Raw genomic sequence first — 26595 nt, forward strand, 5'->3', positions numbered from 1 at the left:
CAAGGGCAGGTTCAAACAGTTGCTAATCAGGGAAGGGAAGGGATACAGAAACACAGGAGGGACAATCAAAAAACTATAGTGCAGCAATTAAAGCAGGATCCTGGTTCCTCCCAGAGGAATATTCATAACAATATCCTTGAGTTCTTCTGCAGGAACTAACCCCCCCCCCACATGGAAGATGGTAACTTCAGGCTGAATAACAGATTTCTGGAGCACCGCCCTGTTACCTCACCACCAACCAATCAGAAGAAAGTCACACACTTGCAGCCCTCACCCCAAATTTTGCCTATAAAACCTTTTTCCCCAAAACCATCAGGGAGTTAATGGGGTTTTTGAGAACGAGCCACCTGTTCTCCTTGCTTGACCCTGCAATAAACCTTTCTCTGCTCCAAACTCCGGCCTTTCTCTTTGTTTGGCCTCACTGTGCTTTGGGCACACGAACTTGCGTTGGGTAACAGAACTTGGAATAGTCTTGACCAGGGAAACCTGAGTGAGGATGCAAAGATAATAGCAGTACAAACATACACAAAATGCTTTCATATAATCAGTACCCTATGAGTTAGAGTTTCTAGTCCCACTCTCTCACAGGTGAGAAAAGAGGGGCTGAGGGAAGTTCAATGACTTGTCCAAGGCTGCACAGCTATTAAAGGCAAGAGAGCAAGCAGAGTGTGGAGATAGGCATCCACTTGTTCAGCCTTCCAAGTCCATCCATCGTCTTGTCTCCTCCATAAGTAAGTCTCTTTTCCTTCCCTTAACTTTCTGATTTATTTCTGTCTCTGTTTTTGTCTCTAGTCTCCCTTTCACTCCTCTACTCCGTTAACATTTGCAACGTACATTTATTGGGTCTCTACGTCTATCATATCCCGTTTTATTTTACAAAACGAACAGAAGACTTGGTTTTGTCCTCATGGAGGTGCAATGGCACAGACTCTGCCTCTTCCTCTACATCTCGCTTCCCCCCACTTCGTCTCACTGGAAATTCTGTCTAGACCAAGCATCTGGACTGTGGCGACGCAGTTAGAAATCAGAAAAAGAACATCAGGTTGCACTTCCTCCCCAGAACCACTAGAGGCCACCGTCCTCCGCGCAGAAGCGCCGGCCAACGCAGCCTGACTCTGCTGCCGGTGCGCGCCCTCCGCTGATTGGTGGCGCCGAAGAGAAGTCGTGCTTTGATTGGGCCGCTGTCAGGTGTCGCTGCCGGCAGGTTCGGGTGCGCGAGCGCAGGGAGGCGGGTGAGTGAGGGCCGGGGGCGGTGGGGGAGTGGCTGGGGGCTGGGGGCGGTATCTGAGGGGGTGGACTGGGTAGAGTGGGCTCCTTCGGTGCCGAGGGCCCTGGTTAGGAGCGGCTGGGGGCAGGTCTGGAAAGAGACCCAGCGGAGAGGCCTCAATGTCTGCGAAGGGAGAGTGAGGCGGGGAAGGCGGGGGCGGGCAAAAGGCTAGAGGAGTCGGGATGGGAGGTGGTGATCGTGACCCGGAGCTGAGTGAGGAGAGCGCAGAGGAGGGGGTCAGCGAGAGAAGAGGTAGGCGTGTGAAGGTCTGCGTGAGGAAGAGGGGGTCCTGCTGAGCCAGGGGAGTCTGCCGGGGAGAGGGTCAGGGCGGGCAGGTCTGTGTGAGCAGGCGTGGGAGTGGAGTCAGACCGGAGGCTCGGCTGGAGGAAGGGGTTGTTGCAGAGAGGAGAGAGAAGGTGAGCCTGGAGGGAAGGCAGGTCGGGAAGGAGTGGCTCTCAGACAGTCTGTGCGGGGGAGCATTGAGGGTTCCATATAAATTTGTTACCAAGTGTGGTGACTCATCTGAGGGTTTGAAGGACTGTTTAAGGCTGGGGAGTCAATGAGCGAGAGGATTAGTTGTATTGTTGATTGGATCGGTTGATTAGTGATGTAGGAGGGGGCAGTAGTTAGGGGAGTCAATGAAGAGTCCTTTTAGTAAGTTGGGGAAAGAAGGCAGTATGAGTGAGTTGATACCGAGAACAAGGGCATCAGCACAGTTCATCAGTGGCAGAATAAGGGTATGTATGAAGCATTAAAAACTGCATCAAGAAGGAGCGAAGGGGTCCACTGTTGAAGGAGATAGTGTTTGCGGCCTGAGGAGTTTTAACTGTGTTGGAAGTATTCCCGCCTGACTCTGTACTGACCTTTCTCTTTCATCACTGATGGAGCCCTCCATCAAGTGCAGAAGTGCATGGCGGTTAAAGAAATTAGAGGACTAGGAAAGCAGCCCTAAATTCTAAGGGATAAAGAAGTTACACAGTTTACCCTCCCTTCAGTCCCTTCTCTAGATCTGATTTAACATAGATGTTCCTGAGAAGATTGCCCACCTGCCCCTCCCTCTCTCCTTACCAATTATACTATCTCCTCCTTCCTCCCCTCCCTGACTCCCTTCCACATTGATTCAGGCCCCAGTAAGACTGCCCTTTAGCCTACTGTAGAGTATGAAGTTTTCTTTTGCAACAAAGTATTAGGGGAGAGGGGGAAGGGGAGAAGAGCACAGAAAACAGGGCAATGGCTCTTGGAACACCACATTAAATCCCAGCTTCTCGCAGAGGTACATCTAAATAAATCCTGGCTTATTTCATAGCTATTTCTATCAGGCTTCTATTTCTGCTTTGTTAACTATGAATTTAGACCTTTCATCTCTCTTCAGCTCCATATTTGTGAACAGATTCTCCTTTGCCATTCAATTATCATCTCCTGTTATAGAGTTATAATAGAATTTCAAGAATGTGACAGTGTACATTCAGCAGAAAATCAGGAAAGACCTAGTGGAAGAAAGTGTGGAGGGTTAGGAATCTTAGACATAGAGAAAGCTCCTGCTTCAGAGAAAGGATAAAGCGTGCAACAGAATTCTGCTTGCTTAAACTATACAGGGACCTTGGGAATGTCACAAGTCATGGAAATTGGGTCAGGTCACGAAAAAGGATTTCAAAGAAACAGGCTATAATCAGGAGGGGTGTGTATGTATAAGACCTGCAGTGTACAACTGAAAATGTTAAGCCTAAGGAGAATGTTGTGCCCTCACGGTGGTTGAGCAACGGAGCAGATGGTGAAGACTAGAAAGGTCCAGATCTATATAAAGATTAGCTATAACTTTCTAATCAAAGCTGCAAACTCACTTGTAATGGAAGGGTTTAAAATAAAAATACAGAAAGTAAATATTGAAGACTAAAAACCTATAAGACTAAATTACTCCATTTACTTAAGGAGTTTGTGGCTTTCATTAGAGCCATTGGTCAGTATTTCTGAGAACTTTTGCAGAATGTAGAAAACTGCTGATGTGACTCAATTTCATTTTTGGAAAAAAATAACAGATACCTGTATCCCCACAATTTAGTATTAACAGATGTTAACTGTTTGTATATTTGCTTCAGAGTTTTCTTAATTGAAATAAACATTATAGATAAGGTTGTGAAGTTCCATTTGAATCCTTCTCAGTTGTTTTCCCCTCTCCTCAGAGGTAACCACTATCATGAATTTGATATCTTTCTTTCCCATCTGTTTTTATACTTCTAATTATGTATACAGCCATAAACATACGTAGTATTTTTTATTTGTACAAGTGGAATTGTCCTGCATGTATATTTCTGCAGTTTGCATTTGGAAGCTGTCCATGTTATATATAGCTTTGATTCATTTTTTAAAAATGGAAATATAGTTAATTTACAATGTGTTAGTTTCAGGTGTACAGAAAAATGATTCATATATATATATATATATATATATATATATATATACACACACACACAAGATATTGAGTATATTTCCCTGTGCTATACAGTTGGTCCTTGTTGTTTACCGATTTTATATATAGTAGTGTGTATATGTTAATCCCAAGTTCCTAATTTACCCCCCCGATTCATTTTTAATAATTGCTGTTAGTCAACCTTTTGTAAACACAACATTATATTTATCCATTCTTCTACTTGTGACAGCTGAGTTGTTCTCGGTTTTTGCCATTACCAATAGTAAGGTTATGAACATCCTTGCAAATGTCTTCTTATGTGGGAGAGTTTCTCTACAGCGGAGTTTCTCAACCTCGGCACCACTCACATTTTGGACTGGACAGTTCTTTGCTGTGGGGGGTATATCCTGTGCATTTCAGAATGTTGAGCAGTATCCTTGGCCTCTACTCACTAGATGTCAGTAGCATCTCCCCAGTTGTGACAACCAAAAGTGTCTCCTGACAAATGTCCTTTGCACAGTATAATCACAGTTGGTTAAGAACCGCTGCTGCAGGTGTATGTATGCAGAAGTGGAACTGCCAGGTTGTTCTGACTCAATTTTAAGTCTTAAGATATTCTCACTGATAATGGCTCTAGGCAGGCTTTTTTTTTTTCATTATAGCTTCTGATATGAAGGACCTTGGCCTACACCAGCCTTGTGTCTGCTGTACCCTGAGATGGTAGAGAGAAAATTGAAATTTCAGTTTGAGAATGGGTTGGAGCCTGTTGTATGGATGCCTGTATCCTCACCTTCCCACCTAGCACTAGACCTTTCCTTGAACAGATTTTCTGGAACTGAGCATCTCTCTTTTAAGGTAAAGCAGGTGAAGGAGAGATGGGGCATAGGGCATTTTAATGTTCTGATTTACTGTTTAGAACATAGGGTGCCCTCAATCAATGTTTTTTTGAGTTAATCCTTGGTAGGAATGAAGATAGGGGTTCAGAGCAAAGGCAAATGAACTCTCTTATTCCTCTGCTCTTGAATTAAATCACTGAGTTCAACACTACTGTGGGGAAGTGGAGAAGGGCCAGGAACATTTTGGAATGAATCCAAAGTTGAAATGTCACTCTAACCTTCTCTTCTGGTAGGAATCAACAGTAGCCTTCCATGAGGAACTGCCTTTCCCATTTGCTCCTGGAGTTGACGGTTTTTCCTGCTGGCAGAATCAGGGACATGCCAGCACTGTAAGGGTTAATCTACTGATCCTCTTACCAGTCTCATGGTTGGGGGTGGGGTGAGCAGGGAGGAAAAGGGAGACCTCACTTTTCTCTTAGGGATCTTTAGTCATCTCAAGTCATAGCCCACATGCCTCCTTTCCTGTTGATCCTTCTCACCATAGCTTTGTTTCCTGTTTCCCCTAGTCCCCTTGTAGTTCCCTCTTATCTTCTCATTCCCCATCCCCCATCCCCACCCACTGCCATGGGGCTTGGATTCTGAACTAACAGGGATACCCTCCACTGCAGAGCGGGATGAGTGGGTGCTCTGGCGGGGATGTGGTCATTGCCGACCAGTGAGGGCGAGAGCGCCACAGCCCACTTCTTCCTTGGAGCTGGAGATGAGGGGCTGGGCACCCGTGGAATAGGCATGAGGACAGAAGAGAGTGACAGCGAGCTCCTTGAGGATGAGGAGGATGAAGTGGTAAGACCAGGGAAAATGATGTAACTTGGTTCTGGGACCCCTGTCATAGTTGAGATTCCATAGGATGGAGACACCTCTCCCCATTCTTCCCAAATGCATAGACTCCCTGTCATAAACAGGCCCTATTCTGATTAAGGGGAAGGGCAGTGGAGATTGGTTAGATTGCCTCTCTTTGAAGCCCCTACCCTTATGCCCTCCTCTTGTTGTCTCATTATTATTGGTTCTCCTACTCTTCTGCCCGAGTACACATTTCCTACTGTGGCAGTAGGAATACCTGCAGGTACCCCAATCTAGGCCTAAGTTAGGAGATAACCTTAACCCCATAGGTCCAAAGTCCTGGCAAGAAACTCTGTGCCCTAAGGAGATGAGACAGTGTTCCCTGATAGGGATGGTTTAGGTGGGAAGTATCTGACAGCACTTCCTCTCTGTAGCCTCCTGAACCTCAGATCATTGTTGGCATCTGTGCCATGACCAAGAAATCCAAGTCCAAGCCAATGACCCAAATCCTAGAGCGACTCTGCAGATTTGACTACCTGACTGTTATCATCCTGGGAGAAGATGTGATCCTCAATGAACCTGTGGAAAACTGGCCATCCTGCCACTGCCTCATCTCTTTCCACTCCAAAGGTTGGTGTCTGTGAAGGAAAATGGGAAGGAATGGTGTCGGGAATGCTGGACTGGGAAATGAGGCTCTTACTGTCAAATAGTAAAGAGGCCGTCAGCTCTTCCCGACACACTAGGGAACAGTGCAAAGGGGTCTGTTCTCCCTACATCTTGGAGGAGTTGCCGGGGGTAGTTTAAAGCCCATATTTGAACATCAGGACAGCTCTAAGATTCTTAGGGTCTCTGACAGAATTGGTCTTTGGAAGGACCCTAAAAATAATTTCTGTTTTACTTTTTTCTGATGGATATTCTAGACTTGGGAAGTTGGGCAGGAGGATGAGTGCTGGGTTGGATGGGTAGTGGAGCTCAGTGGCAACTAATAGCTTTAATATGTCTATTTCTCTTGCTGTTTTCTCACTGTCTCTTTCACTTTCTTCCTTTGGTCTCTCTATTTCCTTTCTCCATCCCAGGCTTTCCTCTGGACAAAGCTGTTGCTTACTCCAAGCTTCGAAACCCTTTTCTTATCAATGACCTGGCTATGCAGTATTACATCCAGGATAGGTATAGCTTTCTGTTGACTGGTGGGATGGGTGGCCCTGAGATTATGCCTGTTTAGAGAACCCACTCTGGGAGGGGCAGAGTCAAACCAACATGCTTAATTTTTGTACCATACCCTCTTGAGTTCTGTACACGGGTGTCTCCCAATTCCTGAATGAATGAAATCCCTAGCCTCTCCCCTGGTCACCATCCCCCACCTCTCCCAGCTAATTTATTCGGGGGTGACAGGAGGGAGGTGTACCGGATCCTGCAGGAGGAGGGTATTGATCTGCCTCGATATGCTGTGCTCAACCGTGACCCTGCCCGGCCTGAGGGTGAGTACCTGGCCTTGTCCAGTCCTGCCCTGCTTTCTACGACTTAGCCCAGTTCTCCTTCCTCTAGACGTCTCCTATGTACCACCCGGCTCAGTGAGGCTTTGGTTACTGGATTATGGGTAGAGCTAGAGCCATGGGTCTTTGGACAGAACCTTGGACCTCTTATATAGATATTAATTACCATATCTATTATTAAGATATGGTCATAGCAATTTGAGGGTTATGGAGATTACAACTCAGAGAAGTGGGAGTTGGAAGTATTCTTAGGCCCTAGGAATGACCACACGCCTACCTTTCAGAGTGCAACCTGATTGAGGGTGAAGACCAGGTGGAGGTAAATGGTGCCGTCTTTCCCAAGCCCTTTGTGGAGAAGCCAGTGAGTGCAGAGGACCACAATGTTTACATCTACTACCCCAGCTCAGCTGGAGGAGGAAGCCAGCGCCTCTTCCGTAAGGTATGGGACACATCTGGGCATTTGGGGAGGCAGAGAAGTAGAAGGGCGAGAATGAGGTTGTGGGGAGGGAAGCTGGAGGATTTGGGGACAAGTTAGAGGCAACTTTTTTTTTCCTTCCTTTTTCTCCTGAAGATTGGCAGCCGGAGCAGCGTTTACTCTCCTGAGAGCAGCGTCCGTAAGACAGGGTCATACATCTATGAGGAGTTTATGCCAACAGATGGCACAGATGTCAAGGTTATGGTGGATACAGGGATTTAAGAGGTTATAAATGTCTGGGTGGGGTGGGGTGCTTGGGAAGCAAGTGGAAGTGTATGGAAGTGGTCGTAGAAAATAAAGTATGAATGTGATTGGCTTTCATATGCAGGTGAAGGTAAGAAGTGGGGGAAGTAGGTATTTACATTGTCACTATCAGAGCAAGGGCAAGAGTGACATGGAAAATGGAATACTGTTGGTAAGTTATTCCTTAGTAAGGACTAGGCAATAGTTTTGGAGTCCTGTGGAGAAACCTTCATAATGATACTAGAGCTCAGTAAGAAAAATATCAGTCTCCTTGTTCATAAAACTCGGGGATTTGTTTGTTTTGCTTTTGTTTTTGTTTACTGTGAAACTAGTCTACAGACATAGTGCTCATATTGTCTTCTCATATGCAGGGTGAGCTGTGGGCATACTCAGTGATGCTATGTACCTGCAGGTGTATACAGTGGGACCAGACTATGCCCATGCTGAAGCCAGAAAATCTCCAGCTTTGGATGGGAAGGTCGAAAGAGACAGTGAGGGGAAAGAAATTCGATATCCAGTCATGCTGACTGCCATGGAAAAGCTGGTGGCCAGGAAAGTCTGCGTAGCTTTTAAGGTGGAGGAAGCCCCCCTTGGCGAAGGGGAGGGTGTGTGTGCGGGGTGGGTGGGGGGCATGGTGGAGGGAGGGATGCAGGAGAGGGGCTGTGGAATGAGGGGGGTGCTGAGAAGGAAGAGTGGCTCTCTTGTTCTCATCTTGCTTTTATCCCCTGCAGCAAACAGTCTGTGGTTTTGACCTCCTTCGTGCCAATGGTCATTCCTTTGTGTGTGATGTCAATGGCTTCAGTTTCGTCAAGAATTCGATGAAATACTACGATGACTGTGCCAAGATTCTGGGGTAAGGGACACAGTGGTCTGAGCTGGGGAGAATGGGCTTAAAGAAGAGAATTGGAAAGTTTTTACTTTATAGGCATGCCTTGTTTTATTGAGCTTCGCAGATACCGCGTTTTTTTACATATTGAAGGTTTGTGGCAACCTTGTGTCGAGCAAGTCTGTTGGCGCCATTTTTCCAACAGCATTTGCTTACTTCGTGTCTCTGTGTGACATTTTGGTAATTCTCACAATATTTCAAACTTTTTCACTATCATATTTGTCATAGTGATCTGTGATCAGTGATCTTTGATGTTACTATTGCAAAAAGATTACAACTTGCTGAAGGCTCAGATGATGGTTAGCATTTATTTAGTAAATTTATTTATTTATTTTTTATTTTTGGGTGTGTTGGGTCTTCATTGCTGTGCGCAGGCTTTCTCTAGTTGCGGCGAGCAGGGGCTACTCTTCGTTGTGGTGTACAGGCTTCTCACTGTGGTGGCTTCTCTTGCTTCAGAGCACGGTCTCTAGGCGCGTGGGATTCAGTAGCTGTGGCACGCAGGCTCAGTCGTTGTGGCTCTCAGGCTCTAGAGCACAGGCTCAATAGTTGTGGCGCATGGGCTTAGTTGCTCCACAACATGTGGGATCTTCCCAGGCCAGGGATCGAACCCATGTCCCCTGCATTGGCAGGCAGATTCTTAACCACTGTGCCACCAGGGAATCCCTATGGTTAGCATTTTTTAGCAATAAAGTATTTTTTAATTAAGATATGTACATTTTTTTAGACCTAATGCTATTGCACACTTAATATACTACAATATACTGGAAACATAACTTTCATATGCACTGTGAAACTAAAAAACTCATGTGACTCACTGTATTGCGCTATTCACATTATTGTAGTGGTCTGGAACTGAACTCACAATATCTCCGAGGTATGCCTGTATTTTAAATATCGTAAAAATGGTTTAAAAGTGAAAAAGGTGGGAATGCCCTGGCGGTCCAGTGGTTGGGACTCCGAGCTTCCCCTGCAGGGGGCACGGGTTCAATCCTTGGTCGGGGAACTAAGATCCTACAAGCCATACAGCGCAGCCAAAAAAAAAAAAAGAACATAGGGCTTCCCTGGTGGCGCAGTGGTTAAGAATCCGCCTGCCAATGCAGGGGACATGGGTTTGATCCCTGGTCTGGAAGATCCCACATGGCACGGAGCAACTAAACCCGTGCACCACAACTACTGAGTCTGCGCTCTAGAGCCCACGAGCCACAACTACTGAAGCCTCAGTGCCTAGAGCCCATGCTCTGCAACAAGAGAAGCCACTGTAATGAAAACCCACATACTGCAAGGAAGAGTAGCCCCCACTCGCCGCAGCTAGAGAAAGCCCGCGTGAAACAACGAAGACCCAACACAGCCAAAAATAAAATAAATTAAAAAAAAAAAAAAAGAATATAGTTAAAGCCCCTACATACCCCTTACTAATTATATCCCCTTCCCTCCCACCCCCCCAGAGGTAACCAGTCCTTTATTTGGTCATTCCCATTTATATATTCATATTTTTTTTTTACATATATGGGGTGGTTTTTGCATGTTTTTAGATTTTATATTAATGTATTTTTCAACTACTTGTTAGTTTTTGTGAGCTTCATTCATATATGTAGTTCTGGTTCATTCATTTTCAAATGGCTTCTTTGCATTTCTCCTTCTAGGAACACCATAATGCGGGAGCTTGCCCCGCAATTCCAGATCCCATGGTCCATCCCCACAGAGGCTGAGGACATTCCCATTGTCCCTACCACATCTGGCACTATGTGAGCAAAAGTAAAAGTTAAAAATCTGGAGTAACCTACTTAAGGCATCTGTGTCAGACCAGTGGTTACTTCCTGACCCTGTGCCATCTGACTGGTGGAGCCTGCCTTTATTCCTAATCTCAGATAGTTTTTCCTCTGTTCTTTGACCCGTCGGGTAGGATGAAATGGGAGGCGGTGTGGGGTGGGATTGGGGAGAGGCTCTAACAGCATTCCCTATCTTAGGATGGAACTTCGTTGCGTCATTGCAATTATCCGTCATGGGGATCGTACCCCCAAGCAGAAGATGAAGATGGAAGTGACACACCCAAGGTGGGCAGAGTATCCTAATCTAGACAAATAGGTTTTTGTGAGGGAAATGGGGAGGGGTACTTCCCAGAGGCTCTTGTCTGTCTCAGCCCATACTGAAGCTTCTCCTTATTTCTTCAGGTTTTTTAGTCTATTTGAAAAACATGGTGGCTACAAGACAGGGAAATTAAAACTGAAGCGGCCCGAGCAGCTACAGGTAAGGTGATGAATCTGGCTGGGAGGAGCAGTGCTACGGAAAGATAGAGGGTATGGGATTGGGGGCCTCAGTGAGAGACCAGGATGAAAGCCTAACCAGCCAGGACTTGGCCTCCTGCACGGATACCCTGTTGTTTCCTCCAGGAGGTGCTGGACATCACAAGGCTGCTATTGGCTGAACTGGAAAAAGAACCAGGTGGTGAGATTGAGGAGAAGACTGGGAAACTGGAGCAGCTGAAATCTGTGCTGGAGATGTGAGAAAGGGAATAGGAAAGGGGGGCCACTAGCAGTGAGAATTGGGTGCTGGGGTAGAAAGTAAACTGTGAGTTTATCCTGCAGGTATGGTCATTTCTCAGGCATCAACCGGAAGGTGCAGTTAACTTACTACCCTCATGGAGTAAAAGCTTCTAATGAGGGGCAAGGTAAGATGTAATACCCCCTTCCCATTACCACTCACATCTTTTATTCTTGAACCCTTAGATGACCTCTATCCCAAATTACCTTTCCGGGCTCCTCAGAAGACCTAACATTTAGATGTCCCCACTATTTTCCTTAGATCTAGACCTGTTCACTGCCCCTTATTCCCGCAGATCCACAGGGGGAGGCTCTGGCCCCATCCCTATTGCTGGTACTGAAGTGGGGTGGAGAACTGACCCCTGCTGGCCGTGTTCAGGCTGAGGAGCTGGGGCGAGCTTTCCGCTGCATGTACCCTGGAGGACAGGGTGAGTGTTTTGTAAATACCTAGCAGAGCTGAGATAAGATGATTAGAGAATAAGTTGGGGAAACAAGGGACAGAGACAATAGGGAAGTTAAAGGGGAAATGAGCATTCGTGGGTATTTATAACTGTCCATTCCTGGTCTTCCCCTTTGCCCCCAGGTGACTATGCTGGCTTCCCCGGGTGTGGGCTGCTTCGCCTCCATAGCACCTTCCGCCATGATCTCAAGATTTATGCCTCTGATGAGGGCCGTGTCCAGATGACTGCTGCAGCCTTTGCTAAGGTGCACACTACAGTTCTCCCACAGTCCCAGCTTCCATTAGGTAGAGAAGCAGAGTTTGGAGAACTAGTTGGAAATTTCAGAGTGTTTGTGTGCCAACTCAGAGAAGTTTCTGCTTGTGTCTGACTGCATTCTTTTTTTTTTTTAACTGGGGTATAGTTGCTTTACAATGTTGTGTTAGTTTCTACTGTACAGCAAAGTGGATCAGCTGTATGTACTGACTGCATTCTATACTACTGAGAATAATTAGTGGGGTGGGCCCCTTGACCTATACCCCAACTCCCAAGCCAGCTCTCATTGGATCTCTGGGACCATCGAGGCCTAGGGGAACTAGACTGGAAGGAAAACTAATAGATTTTGTGCTTCCCCTCCAGGGCCTTCTAGCTCTAGAAGGGGAGCTGACACCCATTTTGGTACAAATGGTGAAGAGTGCCAACATGAACGGGCTCTTGGACAGTGATGGCGATTCCCTGAGCAGCTGCCAACACCGGGTGAAGGCTCGGCTGCACCACATTTTGCAGCAGGATGCACCCTTTGGCCCTGAGGATTATGATCAGGTCAGGCTCTCCTAGACTTTGTGCCCAACACAACCCAATCCCCAAATCCTAGAATTCTAAATAATAGTGATGAGTAATGGTACTTACTATGTGCCAGGCACTGTTTTATGTGCTCTCCCATGTATTGTATCATTTAATCCTTACCCTTTGAGATAAGTATGGGTCCACAATCTGTCATCCACAGTTTTGGAAATGAAAAAGATTTTTATAACTTTGCCACCAAGATTCGTTTGACAGCAAAACCCAACATGGTAAGACTCTTTCTAATCCCCATTTATCCCATCCAGTATAAATAGTTATACATTTTGCTACAGAAATAGAAAAGTGTTTGGTTATGTCCTAGGCCCGGCTGGAGGTATTATCTAACATGTGGCATATGCACCGTATTAACTTCTTAAAGTCCCAAGAATTCTCAATTCCAAAACACTGCTGATCCCAAGGATTTTGAATGATAGGATGTTTCAGTTTATCTGTTGCTGTATAAAAAACTACCCCAAAACTCAGTAACTTAAGACAAAAACCATTTTATCACCTTACAGCTCTAGGCTCAACTAGTCTTCCCTAAAATTGCCCAGCTGCTGTCCAGATGTTGGGGCTGGAACCATCTGGAGGCTCAACTGGGATGCTAGGATGGCTGGGCTCTCTCCCTCCTCGTGATGTCCCTGTCCCTGTAGTCTCAGAGCCTCTCCTCTCCATGTGTTTTTCCCATGTGGTTTTTCCAGCAGACCAGGGATCAAAGCCATGCCCCCGGCAGTGGAAGCATGAAGTCCTAACCACTGGACCATCAGGGAATTCCCCAGACGGATTTCTTAAATAGTAGCTTAGGACTCCCCCATAGCAGAAACTTTCAAGCTTTTTTAAAGTGTAGGCCCAGAATTAGCACAGTATAACCTTGTTATTTTTTGTTGGTTAAGCAGTCACCGGGCCAACCCAGATTCAAGGGAAGGGGAATGTGACAAAGAATTAATGGCCATCTTTAATCCACTGTAAGAACTGTGGACCGGTACTACTTTTCCCCCCCCTTTACAGATGAGGAAGCCTAGGCTCAGAAGAATTTAAGCAGCCTTTCCAAGGTCACCCAAGGAATCTAACTAGAGAGCCCAGGCTGTTAGCCACTACAATATACTGCCTCACAGTATTAATCACAGTGGATGCCACTACCCAAGCCATCCTTTTTCCTTTTTCCTATGTATCCATGCCATGATTGACTGGGGATCATGTGCCAGACCGTGATTTTCTACCATCCTCCTACTCACAGCTCGTCATTTCATAACTGCTGTGTAACCATTTTTGATAGATTCTTAAATAAGCAAAGTAGCTGAGCACATTGACTAGAGAATGGCATTTTCTGTGTTCTTCTCTGAGCAGGCCTTGATAAAGGGGCAGGACCTTGCTGCCTTATTTTCCAATCCATTGCTCAATGTCAAATCCAAAAAAGCTAAGGTATCTTTCCTTTTTCCTTGCTTCCTTTTGCCAGCAAGAATGGAACTTGTGAGGACCGAGGTAGAATGAGTACATTCAACCTGCAATCTCCTTTCCCCCTCCCCATTCTTCATTGACTGTGACCATCCTAAATGCTTGAGTTGGAACTTAGTTCTGAGACAGCACCTCTACTCTAGATTCAAGCTAGCATCTTGTTTAGAGGAGTAAGATAGTTATGTCTATCGCCCACTCATGAAAACATTCTGTGGGGATTTTGGTTTAATCTGTATTCCTCAGCATTTTCCGTGCTTATTTTAGAACCCCCAAGAAAAGAACCTAGATCTATTTTATTTCCTCTGACTCCAAGACTTTTAAGATGACCCATTCTTAGATGACTGTGTGCTAGAGCAGTCCCCTCATCTGAACTGCTAGTGTTCCCAGTAGCCTAAGAATGCTTGTTGGGTGAGCCAACAGACAGAGCTTATTTTCCAGGCAGTCTCTCTGTAATAAGCTCACAGCAATCTAGGCAACTGGCACTGAACCTGTCTTGCTTTTCATCTTTCTATTCTCCACAGCTGGCTCCCACTGGAAGCACTTCCCTACTCAACTCCATGGCTATAATCCAGAATCCTGTGAAGGTCTGTGATCAGGTATTTGCCCTGATTGAAAACCTCACTCACCAGATCCAGGAACGGATGCAGGACCCCAAGTCTGTAGGTGGGTTTGAATACTACTATCTTCCTTTCAAGATTTTGGGTACGGATGGGTTCCTCAGGCAATCCTGTGTCCTCTCCTAAGTGTCTGAGACACGTCATCCTCATCTCTCTGGTTCTGCTTCAGATTTGCTAGGGTCTTTTGTTAGAGGTGAAGCCTTTGGCTCTGTCTGACTGTCTGTCTTCCTTCCAGACCTGCAGCTTTACCACAGCGAGACACTAGAGCTAATGCTACAGCGTTGGAGCAAGCTGGAGCGTGACTTTCGACAGAAGAGTGGGCGCTATGATATCAGTAAGATCCCTGACATCTATGACTGTGTCAAGTATGATGTGCAGCACAATGGGAGTCTGGGACTTCAAGGCACAGCAGAGTTGCTCCGTCTCTCTAAGGCACTGGCTGATGTGGTCATTCCCCAGGTGTGTCTCACATAAGGGATGGAGCCTGGGGCTAGGGGCACTGCGGAAGGAAGGAGAGAAAAGGCAGGAAGGAGGGGCGGTGTGGGAACCAGGGGAAGGAAACTTAGAGAAGGAATTAGTTGTTACAATTAGAGCTACAATCCTGGCTCTGAGGAAGCCCAAGAGGCTAACTGAGGAAAAACCTGGAGAGGGGGAATGTGGTGATTTTGGAAGAAGCCCTAGACCTGAGGTGAAGACAGGCATGATCTTGGACCTGGGAGTATGAGGCAAGAGGAAAACAAGATTCATTGAGGTGCTTATTCCTGGCCTGTGGCCCCTAGGAGTACGGGATCAGTCGGGAGGAGAAACTGGAAATTGCCGTGGGCTTCTGTCTTGCGCTGCTGCGGAAGATACTACTTGACCTGCAGAGAACCCACGAGGATGAGTCTGTCAACAAGCTGCACCCCCTGTGAGGGAGGGCTGGGCGGGGCGCTGGATGGAGGGAGGGGCATGTCAGGGAGCTCTTGGGGGAGCCCAGGCTGGGACAGCTTGGGGAACCGAGAACGGAAGCGGTCCTGGGATGGAAAAGAGAGGGAAGTCTTTGAGGCGGGAGGAGGGAGTTTGTGGAGGGCCGAGAAGAGGACTGGCTGACAGTGTGAGTGACTTAGCTGCTGTCTCAGGTACTCCCGAGGAGTGCTCTCCCCAGGCCGCCATGTTCGAACACGTCTCTACTTCACCAGTGAAAGCCATGTCCACTCCCTACTCAGTGTCTTCCGTTATGGGGGACTTCTTGATGTAAGGATCCTTTTTCCTTCAGCCTATGAACGTCTTTTCCCAGCGTTCTTTTACTCTCCTCCTCATGCTTCTTTTTTACCGCAAGCTTCCTCTGTTCTCCTCGTCTCCCTACCCATTCCCTGACTCCCTCGTCTTTGGGCATTAGCTTACCTCTTCTTGTGTTCGGTAGGAGACCAAGGATGCACAATGGCAGCGAGCTTTGGCTTATCTTAGTGCCATCTCAGAGCTCAACTACATGACCCAGATTGTCATCATGCTTTATGAAGACAACACACGGGTGAGGAGCTAACAGGGGGAGGTGAGGAGAGGGCCCCTCCTTTCTTCTCCATCCCCTTTTAGGGAAAAACTTTTTTATGCTTAGAATCTGTAGAATCCAGTTAGGTGTGGTACCTAGGTGCAGCATGATAGAGAACATCCAGGAGGTTCCTCCTGGAACAGAAAGCATGTTTTGGGTTGGTGTTGAGCCAGAGAGATACCATAGAACATAGCTCTGGCATTAGGGAGGGTATGGAATTTGAACAATGTTACAATGAGTCTTTTTCTCTCAAACATTGTTACACATATACCTTCTTCATCTGGCTCCACAAAGATATCTTTAAATGTGCTGCTGTATGCACTGTAGCAAAGCTGAATTCCTGTGGGAGATGGATAGGGAGGGGGGCAGTTGTAGAACTGGAAGTTGGCAAGTCCTGTGGAGGTTGAGAGTATGAGGATCCTGTAACACTAGACTGTAGTTAAAGGGAGCTATTACTGTAGAGGGGTGTAAGACACTGAAACCTCAGCCCTGGGAGGATGTGTCCTCTTGAGTTCCTCTCTGTTGTCCCTGCCTGGTCTTCCACCACCATGTCCAGCTTCTCCAACTGCCCTTTCATCTGGTGATGCCCTAAAGGATCCCTTATCAGAGGAGCGGTTCCATGTGGAGCTGCACTTCAGCCCTGGAGTGAAAGGTGTCGAGGAAGAAGGCAGTGCCCCAACTGGCTGTGGATTCCGTCCAGCCTCTTCTGAGGTGGGTCAGAGTGCTGGGATTTGGGACTGGAGGATTTAGGAACCAAGTGATGGGAAACTCGGAAACAGTACAGGGAGGTTAAAAGGGTTGGGGAGAATTGGATTAGGAGGCTGGAGACCATTAACACCTCTCCTATCTATGCCTGTTGTTGGGTAGAATGAGGAGATGAAAACAGACCAAGGCAGCATGGAGGACCTGTGCCCGGGGAAGGCATCAGATGAGCCAGACCGAGCATTGCAGACCTCACCCCAGCCCTCTGAGGGCCCTGGCCTCCCAAAGAGATCACCCCTCATTCGTAACCGCAAAGCCGGCTCCATGGAGGTAATGGGAGGGGCTTGGGAGAAAGAAGTGGTGGAAGTGCTCATAGGACAATATCCATGAATCTTTGAATGCCCTCAGTGGAATTCTTAGGACCTTAAACAGAGTCTTCCTGCCCCTGATGGATATGTTTTACTTAATCACTCTTTCACAGCTGGTCTCCCAGGAAAGCTCCTCTAAGCTGGTTGCTACTTCTGAGGTTAAAGAGATGCCAGTGAGGGGTGCCTGAGAGATAAGGACTTTTAGAGATGAGATTGAGGAGGAGGCCTCTGGATGAATTTGAAAAGGCAGTTCTTTAAAAGGAAATATAGTAGAAAAGCATGTACTCTGGGCTAAAATCCCAGTCTGATAATCAGATGCTGTGTGATCTTGGACAGGTACCTTCTCCAAGCCTAAATATTTTTCATCTGTAAAATATAAGTAATACTCACCATATAGATGCTTAGTAAACAGTAACAATGATAACAATACAGTCGCTATTGAAGGCCAGGCCCCCTCCATCTCTTTGTTGTCTTGGGTAAATATTAAAGCTCAGATTGTAGTAAATATCACTTTACTAAAAATGGCACTTTAATTTAACCCCTTTAGGGTTATCTGTACTCTCATCCCAGAAAGGGAATCAAGTCTCGAGGTCTATCTGTCTCCCCTTTGTTCTGATGAGGTTTATCAGTCTGGGCCTGGGTTCTCCTAGTCCTGGTTCTATTTCTCTAGCCTAGAGGAAAGGACTGTTGTAAATCTCACATTGTGTCCTGGAGTAAAAACCAAAGTTTTGGTCTTTTCCTGGAGAGATCCTTTCCCTCTTTGGCCCAATGACACTCTTTTTGACCGCATGATTTATCCCTGTCTCAGGGACCATGACTGTTTTGGGTCCTGCTTTGACAGATGAGTCTGTCTTGAGTTCACTTGGCTTGGTGCCTGCTCTCTGTCTTAAAGGAATCGGTCTTTCCATTTTGAAATATCTCAGAAGAATCTATAACTAGCTTACATAGGTTCAGCCAGAGGTTTATGGTTCAGATTTTGGAGAATGCTGAGAAGACAAACTGCAGTCTCTCTTCTAGACTCATCCTTTTCTTCCTGATTATTTTAAGATGGACTTGAGGTCATGAATACTCAGAGTTTCCTTAGGTGGGGTATGCATCATTTTTTCTTTGAGGTGTAAGTTAACTTAGTATCCATAGTACATTAGTACACTGCAGACTCATGTGACTAGATCAAATGGACAGAATGACATATGATCTTCCATTAATAAACTGCTCCTCCACATCCAGTGTCTTCCCCATTCACATCGTCTGCCAGTCTCTGGCACTATTATGTTGGACCCCCTTTTTTCTTCTGATTTAAGCAGTCAAGAGACAGGCAAAGCAGAGCTCTCAGTGTATCATCTCTCAGACTTGATGAAATTGACTTCTTTCAGGCCTATAGGAAGCTTTCTGTTGTAATCAGATTTCTTCCTCTCAGTTACTAGTGCTGCTTATACCATGGCTACCCAGGATGATGGTTGCCCAAGATATGCTCCTCAGCTTTGCAAGAAAATCTTCTCTCTGCTCTTTGGTCATACAGCCTTTTAATATTAATATTTCCTCTCCGTGTTCTATAAGTACAGGCATTGGTAGTCTTATTCTTATCAACTACGACCCTTCTTTCCATCCCTTCTTCTCCTCTTGTCATCTTATATTTTTGGACTGGTTTAGAATACAAAATCTGTGACCTTCAGAGCAGCTGTACCCTAGGCAATCATCCTCTCCAGCCTTACAACTGCCTCTGCCCAATGGGCCCAGGGCTTTTGGGAACATGTGGGTGTAAGGAGCCGTGACCGGCTTTCCACCCGGTCTGATTGCAGGTCATGAACATGCAGTGCACGGGGAACCTGGACCTGATCCCCTTGCGGGGACGGCGCCGCCGGAGGTCAGGGGACCTCCCCCGGCCTTCCCCAGCCATCGGCCTACAGCCCCGGGCTGTGTCCACCACTCACCTGGCATCCTGCACACAGGTGTCCCTCCATACTTCATCTTCCCTTATTGCCTCTGTCTTTGCCTTTTGGGACTTAGGGACTCCGAACACTGTTGAGGGGTGTGTGTGTGTGTGTGGTGGGGGTTGTGTGATTGAGCCCTTGTGGGCTTTTCAGAAATCCATTTCATGTCTCCAGGAGTGGAGGGGAGGGCTTTTGGTTCAGATAAGAAACTGAGTATGGCTGCCATAGCCACAGCTGTCCCATGGAAAGAAGAGAGCGTAGCCAGACTCCTTATTGTGGCTGAGCTATTGTGATTTGCTTTCTGAGTTCTGTGGAGGGATATAAAAGATTAAGGTACCCTGCCCTGCTAAGCACTGAGAATGGTTGAATAATGATTTCTCAGATTTGGGATTAGAGGGCTGTAGGGACAGGCATCTTGGAAATAGAAGTGCTTTCTAGTATAGAAGGATTCCCTGGACAGTTTCCTCTGTAAAGTATACTCTTAGACTTTGCATTCTTCTTCTTCATAAAAATCCTTAAACTTCCTGACACTGCTTGGTTTTGTAGGGGCAGGGATTCAGGACCTGGGTTTTAGACTTCTCAGTTGAGGAGGCAAAACGGTAATTAACATAGAGTCCTTTTTCTCCAGGTGCTTTCTGAGACCTCATCCTCAAGGCCTGGTGGTTACCGACTCTTTTCATCTTCACGGCCACCAGCGGAGATGAAGCAGAGCGGCCTAGGTATGGTTTTCCAGCATCTCTCATCTGTTGTTGGGAAGGGGTGTCTGTCTGTTCTTTAGAGTTTTATTGTGGGGAACCTTAGTCATGGGAGTTGGGGTCATCTAGTCAGTGGAATTGTTGGGTGGGGCTAGGGAGGATGAATTGGGAGAAGCCACATGTAGGTGTGAACTTTGATCCCAGATGATTGTTTGCATTCCAGGAAGGTGTCTGTCTTTTGGTTTTCTACACAACCCCCATTTCTCTGGCTGAAGGGCATTTTTCGGGCTTCCCCTCTTACTCCTTATCTGTCCCTTCAGTCTAGCCCAGACATTTAGGGTCCATGGAGACTCTGACTCTTCAGAGTTATCAGAGACAAAGCTATAAATAGAGGCACTTGTGAGACGCTCCCTTCCCCCAGTAACGGTCATTTTCCTCATTTGGAGAACTTGTGCCATGTCTTCCTTTGAGACCTGTGTTTATTACATCCTTGCTCTGGCCCCTGCTACCTCCATGCCCTCCCCTTCATCCTCTCCTAATCCTGTAATTCTTTTTCCTTCCTTCCTGAAAATTGAGGGACAAATCTGAGACTGGTGTAGTGGCAGAGGCTTCTCTCAGGACTTTGAGGGAATGTCTCTTGATTTTTTTGATTCCTGGAGAGGGGTGGAGAACATCATTCAACCTTTCCTAAGAACACAGACTGCAGGAAGGACCAAACCTCAGAGGGTATTGTATTCTTTGGGAGTGGGGAGGGGTCCTTGGGAGGGACTATCTTTGAACACAGCACCTGTGAGCCAGTAACCAGAACTGGCAGGTAGAGACAGTGGTGTGGGGTCTAGACTGGGTCCCCTGGCTCTTTCTATCTTGTCCTATTATTCTCTCCATTTAGCTCCTTTCATTTTTCTGTTACCTTTCTCCTTGGCACCCAATTTCTTGGCCCCAAAACGGTCAGCATTTGGTTACCAGCAATGGGAAGAAAGGTTTTTGGTAATTTTCCAGGCTAATTTTATGGGAGTAGCTTGCCTTCTAGATCCCTAAAATGAGGTAGATGGTTTGGTGCATGAAAAATAAATGACAAATGTCTAGATCTGTGATATGGACTTCTTTTCCCAGAAACCCCAGTAGAGAATAGGTTTCAGGTAGGTGGGAAAGAGGATAGGTGTGTCTGGCCCAGTTAAGGGGGAGTGCTGTCAAGAACAAGGCAGAGGCATGAGTCTGGTTGACAGATGGTGGTGGTAAGGTAAAGACTACCCCCTGAGATGATCCAAGACTGGACACGGCAGGATTGGTGGGACTACGCCAGAAAATTATTTCGTGGAGGAAGTAAATGTAGAACAAAGCTTGGGGGTGGCCTGGGATACAGCCAGCTAGTTCCAGCTTCTCTGAAAAAAGCAGACATATTTAGCAACCCTTATTTCTCTCTGGAGCTCTATTCTTGAGCTTGTTTGAACATGAAAGGTAGGAGAAATTGCTGTGCAGAGGAGTGGTCCTCAATTCCAGGGTGGAAATTATCAGCCATCTGAACTTCTTGATTTATGTGGTGACCCTGAAATGCTGGGACCCCTGAAACCATATCCCTTCTTTGTGGGCTCAAAGGAAACTGACCTCTCCACTCTGTCCATTTCCCCTATGAATGTTAAGTTCCCAAGTCAAACCCAGGGTCTTGGCTAAGATGGATTTGGAAGTAGAGGAGAAAATCCCACAAACTGGAGTGTTAATCTTGTTTCCTCCTGCCCATTCTCTCCTTGTGGGCTATAGTAGGAGACGGGACCATGGGAGTCCCAACCCTACTGTCGATCAGATACTTGGGACAGTGACTAGCTTGATTTATTTGCTTCAGGGATTTTTCAAGTTTTATTTACTCCACTTACTGTCAAGAGTTCTCTTTGCTTTCTTTGAACTTATGTGTGTGGGCATCTGGCTTTGAGCACAGGACTTACAAGACAATAAACTTTCGAGAGTAGAAAAAAAACATCTTTTTCGCTGTTTTCTGTTCACGAGGTTCTCCTGAGTAGGGTGTTCAGCGGTTAGGAGGCATGTTCTACATATAATCACCTGACCCTTCACATGCCTTTCAATTTGTGTCCATTTTCACTTCAGAAACAATGCTCTGTTTCTTCTTGATGAAAAAAATTACTATTTCTTTTCTAACTGAACACGGTTGATCCTGAGTCAGGAGACCTGGATTCTAGTCCAGCTTAGCTCCTAACAAACTGTATGACCTTGAACAAATGAGATCCCTTTTGAATGTCAGTTTCTTCATCTCTAAAATAAGAAGGCTGAACTGGATGATCTTTGAATCCATTCCAGCTTCAAAAACTCAGTGAGTCTCATACTTTCTTGGGAAAGGTAGAAAGGTCTAAGGGAAAATAGAAGGGAGGGAATGTTGGATGAAAAACTTAGGAGGAATTGGAACTTATGAGGACTTCGAATTTGAGTTGAGTACTCTAAACTTAGTGTCTAGTTTCAGTCAAAGTTTCTTTCCTTTTAAACAAATAAGGGACTTGATTTCTGGGTTCTTCAAACCCTATATCCAGCATAAGGAGCACTGAATTAAATCTAGGGAGATCTAGAGGAATCTACCTATTCTTTGAGCATTCCTGAGAGCCACCTAGAGAGCACAGTTTATCCCTTTCAGTAGCTTTGAGTCCCCTAATATGACTAACCCTGTATTTGTAGTGGCCTCTTGTATCTGCCAAGTCGACTTTCAGGAGCATCCTCACTTTGCTTGCCCAGTGTGGCTGTGGACAGTAGTGAAAGCTGTTTGTGGTTATGTCAAGTGGCCACGTGGTGGTGGCTCTGAATGGTTATGTGTGTGTGTCCTGATGTTGTCATGTGAAATTGTGCGTACTTCTGTGTGGTAATTGCAGCTTTGCGTGGCTACTAATGCACTCCCGGCCTTGCAGGCTCACAGTGCACGGGGCTGTTCAGCACCACAGTGCTGGGCGGCTCCTCCAGCGCCCCGAATCTTCAGGACTACGCCCGCAGCCAAGGCAAAAAGCTACCACCTGCCAGTCTGAAGCACCGAGATGGTATGTGGGTGGGTTTTGGGGGGCAACTCTTTTCTTCATTTGTCCGCCAGCAAGGACACAGCTCAAGAACAATTCATGCTTAAGATGGCGCTGACACTAGCCTTATGACAAGTTTTCTGCATCAGTTATAGAGGGGAGAAGGAACCAAGACCCCATCCACCCCTCCATTTGCATTCCCTCTCGCCATACAAATACTACTTATTTATGCTTATCCCTTCATAATCAGCCACATACAGCCCTGCTACATCAATTTACTCCACCTTTGTATTCTTTCCTGGATTCTGGCCTGTAGGGGTAGGGACCAAGGAGGATGATCCACGGTCAGGAAGAATGTAGTGGAGCCTCAATTAAAATCTAGGAAATCAGGGATGGGGAAGTTGTTCAGCCAAGGCAGGAAAAATGATATGGAAAGAGATTGGGGGAAGTGATGAAAGTTTCTACAAAGATTTTATTTCTTTGTAAATGACCAGAAAGAGGATGTGGTGGTGAGATTAGGGTTGTTTGTGGGGCCGTATTATGGTAGAGATGACACACGGATTCCTGAGAGGAGATTATCCAAAGGAAAAGATTGAAATGTGGTAGTAAGGAATCTAAGGGGCGGGGGTGGGAGCAGGTCATATACTAACTGTAAAGAACAGAGTATATTGTGAGCAAATTCCAGAGCAGAGGGTGGGGACAGCGGTGGGTATAATCCCCGTGATGTCTTTTCTCCCCAGAGCTCTTGTTTGTCCCGGCCGTAAAACGATTTTCTGTGTCGTTTGCAAAGCATCCGACTAACGGTACGTTTGCTTCTGACTCAACGTCATTCCTCCTCACCATGTCACCTCCAGACACTTAACCTCTGAGTTCTGACACTGACTTTCCCTCTCCCTCCACTGTGTTGACACCCTGCTGTCTCTGAACCACTCACTAGTTGTCGCTCTTGGGATATATCACTTGTTGTGACAGACCTTAGCCTTGGCTGCAGCCTGGCTGCCCAATTCCTGGGGCAACTCAAGGTCTTATTTCCATGGTCACCATCATCACCATTGTGTCACTTTTTTCAGCATCATCACCAAAACATGAATTAAACCTCTTCCTTTCCCATCACATGACTGCCAGGCTTTGTACAAACATGATAATGGTTCCCCTTCTTAGAAAGAGCGTAGTATTACCTATATCATCCCCGTTTCTTCTCTCTATTTGTTTCCCCAACTCCTCAGCTTATGTAATTTTGATCTTCCTGTTTTTTCACCAGCTCTTTTGTTGGAGTGGATGACTAGTTTGCTTCCCTTTTGGAGCAGTGCTGCAGTTCCCAGTTCCCAAGCCTACCCATAAAGGCATTAGTCTTGAGTATATTGTTTTCCATCTCCATATTCCTGTCTCCTACCATTGTGTGTATTTTGTGTGGCTCTTGTGCTTCTGACATCTGCTTTACGTCACTACTAACCTAGGGTCTGGGCCTAGAAAACAGGAGTCCAGATTGATTTGGGATACAAGAAAGAACAAAAGGAGTAGGAGGTGGTAGGTACAGGAAAAAGAATTGTGCCTTGAGGGTTTACATGTGGTTTCCATGCAGCCCCAGCCTACTTACGGCACTGCAGTCTCCGAGAAGGGGAAGTGAAGAGTTGAGATGTCTACTGGAGATTCCGGGGGAGCTTAGGAATAAATAATATTTCAAGAATACTGAAGAACAGGGTCTGCCCACACTAAGGTGGGAGAGTTTAGAGATCTGCGTAAACCCAAGACTGAAGGGCTGTGGTCTCTTTGTAGGGTATGGCAGAGGAACCCAGGACTTACACCTTGCTTTATCCTTTATATCCTTAGTTTCTCTGTGCATTGTATCTTGTCTTCAAGGTAAATCCAGTTTTGTTAGATACGGTTTTCTTCTGTTCAAGAGCTAAGACTCTGAGGGAGGTAAAATTAGCCTGGCTTCCTGGTTGAAAAAAATCTAGGTGCTGATCACCTGCTCCTTAGACAGTGGCAGCCGCTAGATTTTAGCCCAGTCAGGCCATACATCTCCACTAGGCACTGGTGAAATCTCCCTAGGTTGACTAGCTTATACTTGCTCAGTTTATACCCCTACCCACCACCTGCACTCCCATTTGTGCCTGTGACAGGAGCTTCCCATTCAGAGTGGTGTGACTGTGCCAGCACAGTTAGCTTCAAGCTCTTCTGGCCTTCGTGCCACAGTCATCTCCAGAGTAGACCCTCAGGCACCAACCCCAACACTACAGCCTGGGATTTGGACTTAGGAGACTTATTACTTAGGGTACAGAAGATGGTACTAGGAACTTGGGCCCCTGACATCAGAGCTAAATCACAACTCTCCTAACTCTTAGGTTCTGTGAGAAAAGATCCAAATTCCTCAAACAGATCCTCAAACCTATATATCTCTAGTTCCCTGAAGCCTTGGTTAGCAGCCTCACCAGTAAAGAAGAATTAATTCTACCAAAAGGGGGAGAGGAAGAAAGACCTGGACAATTATAGTGCAAGAGAGTAAATTCAAGATCTCCTCCAGCACCCTGCACACAACCTCAGGGCTCTGCTGGCCTTTGTTCTTCTTGTATTTGAGCTTGGAGGCTAAAGTGCCTGAGAAGCCGGAATCTGGGATCTAGGAGAAAAAGATTTGGAGCTATTATGTCTCTTGCTGAAGATTATCTAGATTTAATTTGGCCCTCAGGACAATATGAGGGCTCTACCCCATGGCCAAATGTTACTGGACTGACCCAGCAATTACAGAGTGGATGCTCTGTCTGCAATTGCTCGCAGCAGATTAGTCACAACAATGTGCCAGCCTACTGTCCATCACCACCATCTCTTTGCCATGATGTGTGGCTTTGAAATAGCAGCTGGAAAAACTGGACCTGGCTTTGGAAAGGAGGCAAGGCAGTGCTACTTCCTTGCTTTGATGGGAGAACACCCCTCAGCTCATCCCTGCCTCTATTCCTGATAAGCTTCTGTCACATCCTGTGACTACATCAAGTATATAAGTATGGCCCATTAGTAAACTGCATGCTGAACTTACCAAGGTGAACTAATATAGTGGGAAAGAGACTGTGTCTCTCCCTCATCAAGAATGTCAGAGTGTACCCACCAGATTTGCCAAGCTCATTCTCTTCTAGGGACCCACATAACTGTGTGACCATTGGTACAGAAATCTCTCTTGACATCCAGACTAAGGTCTCTGGAAACCATAGTCTCATGGGATCACCCTGTGGAGCCCATTCTGGTCTGGGAGTTCTGAGCAGTCATCCTCAGCTGCCTTGATCCTACTTTCTCTCTACCATATTCCTGTTATCAGTTAAGACCCCATACCTTTTCCCCAAGATCTTTTTCCTACTGTTCCTCTTAAACCCCCTTCCACATGTCTTTCACTGCCTTCAACCGTTTGCAGCTGAATCGCATATATCCACAAAGTTTGCCAACCAGCTAAGATAATAAGTAGTTTCGGATTAAAGCTTTTCCACTCATCTAGCTGAACAAAGTGCAGTTAAACTCACCAGCAGTGGGAAGAAAATATAAAATTATCTCTTTTGGCTTCTATAATTGATACAATGTCCCCCCAAGACTTATGCAAACGTTTTTTAAAAAGTCTATGTATTTGAACAGGAATGAAGGATGATTAATCAATATTGGCATTTTCACATATTGATTCCATTTTTTACATGCTGTTTTAAAGGACACCTGGTTTCCTGCTAATCTATGTCAGTTACCTAACACAAGCCTTGTCTGTGGCTATCTTAGAGTGGTCCAGGGAGCCCGGCCTGAGTCCTTAGGAGCTTTTTTAGCTTAAAACTTTATCCTGATAACCTATACCACTCTTGACCCCCTTCTCTGAGTGACTTCAAATCTTTTCATCTCTATCCCAACCTCATAAATACATTCATTTAAGAAACAAGCCCTAACTAGGGTTTGCCCAAGAATGATTGGGGACACTGGAGTTCCTAGCTACAGAACTGCCAGCTCACCCCATCCAGAACGATGTGACTGCTGTCTGCAAGCACTGACTGAATTGTGC

At 46.2% G+C, this 26595-nt stretch overlaps 1 protein-coding gene across 18 annotated transcripts in view; it reads left to right on the forward strand.

Annotated features, from left to right (window-relative positions):
- The first annotated feature begins 1156 nt into the window (after positions 1-1156).
- The window catches only part of PPIP5K1 (diphosphoinositol pentakisphosphate kinase 1), a 49315-nt gene continuing 23876 nt past the window's right edge, over positions 1157-26595 (forward strand). For 2 of the 18 annotated variants that reach the window (XM_007195992.3, XM_057544094.1), the window contains exons 1-29: positions 1157-1232; positions 4804-4899; positions 5179-5353; positions 5785-5980; positions 6427-6517; positions 6743-6828; positions 7128-7282; positions 7415-7516; positions 7974-8135; positions 8293-8414; positions 10091-10192; positions 10415-10501; positions 10619-10694; positions 10838-10947; positions 11033-11115; positions 11284-11415; positions 11571-11692; positions 12064-12246; positions 14244-14385; positions 14575-14798; positions 15119-15246; positions 15458-15572; positions 15742-15849; positions 16462-16578; positions 16735-16899; positions 18737-18886; positions 19497-19587; positions 22470-22595; positions 23312-23374. In XM_007195992.3, coding sequence (XP_007196054.2) covers positions 5207-5353; positions 5785-5980; positions 6427-6517; positions 6743-6828; positions 7128-7282; positions 7415-7516; positions 7974-8135; positions 8293-8414; positions 10091-10192; positions 10415-10501; positions 10619-10694; positions 10838-10947; positions 11033-11115; positions 11284-11415; positions 11571-11692; positions 12064-12246; positions 14244-14385; positions 14575-14798; positions 15119-15246; positions 15458-15572; positions 15742-15849; positions 16462-16578; positions 16735-16899; positions 18737-18886; positions 19497-19587; positions 22470-22595; positions 23312-23374 — 3385 coding nt within the window. In that variant the 5' untranslated portion in view covers positions 1157-1232; positions 4804-4899; positions 5179-5206. The other 16 variants (XM_057544092.1, XM_057544095.1, XM_057544093.1 and 13 more) reach the window with 14 other exon arrangements.

This window comes from Balaenoptera acutorostrata, chromosome 3, assembly GCF_949987535.1.
Source record: "Balaenoptera acutorostrata chromosome 3, mBalAcu1.1, whole genome shotgun sequence".
NCBI classification, from domain to species: domain Eukaryota; kingdom Metazoa; phylum Chordata; class Mammalia; order Artiodactyla; family Balaenopteridae; genus Balaenoptera; species Balaenoptera acutorostrata.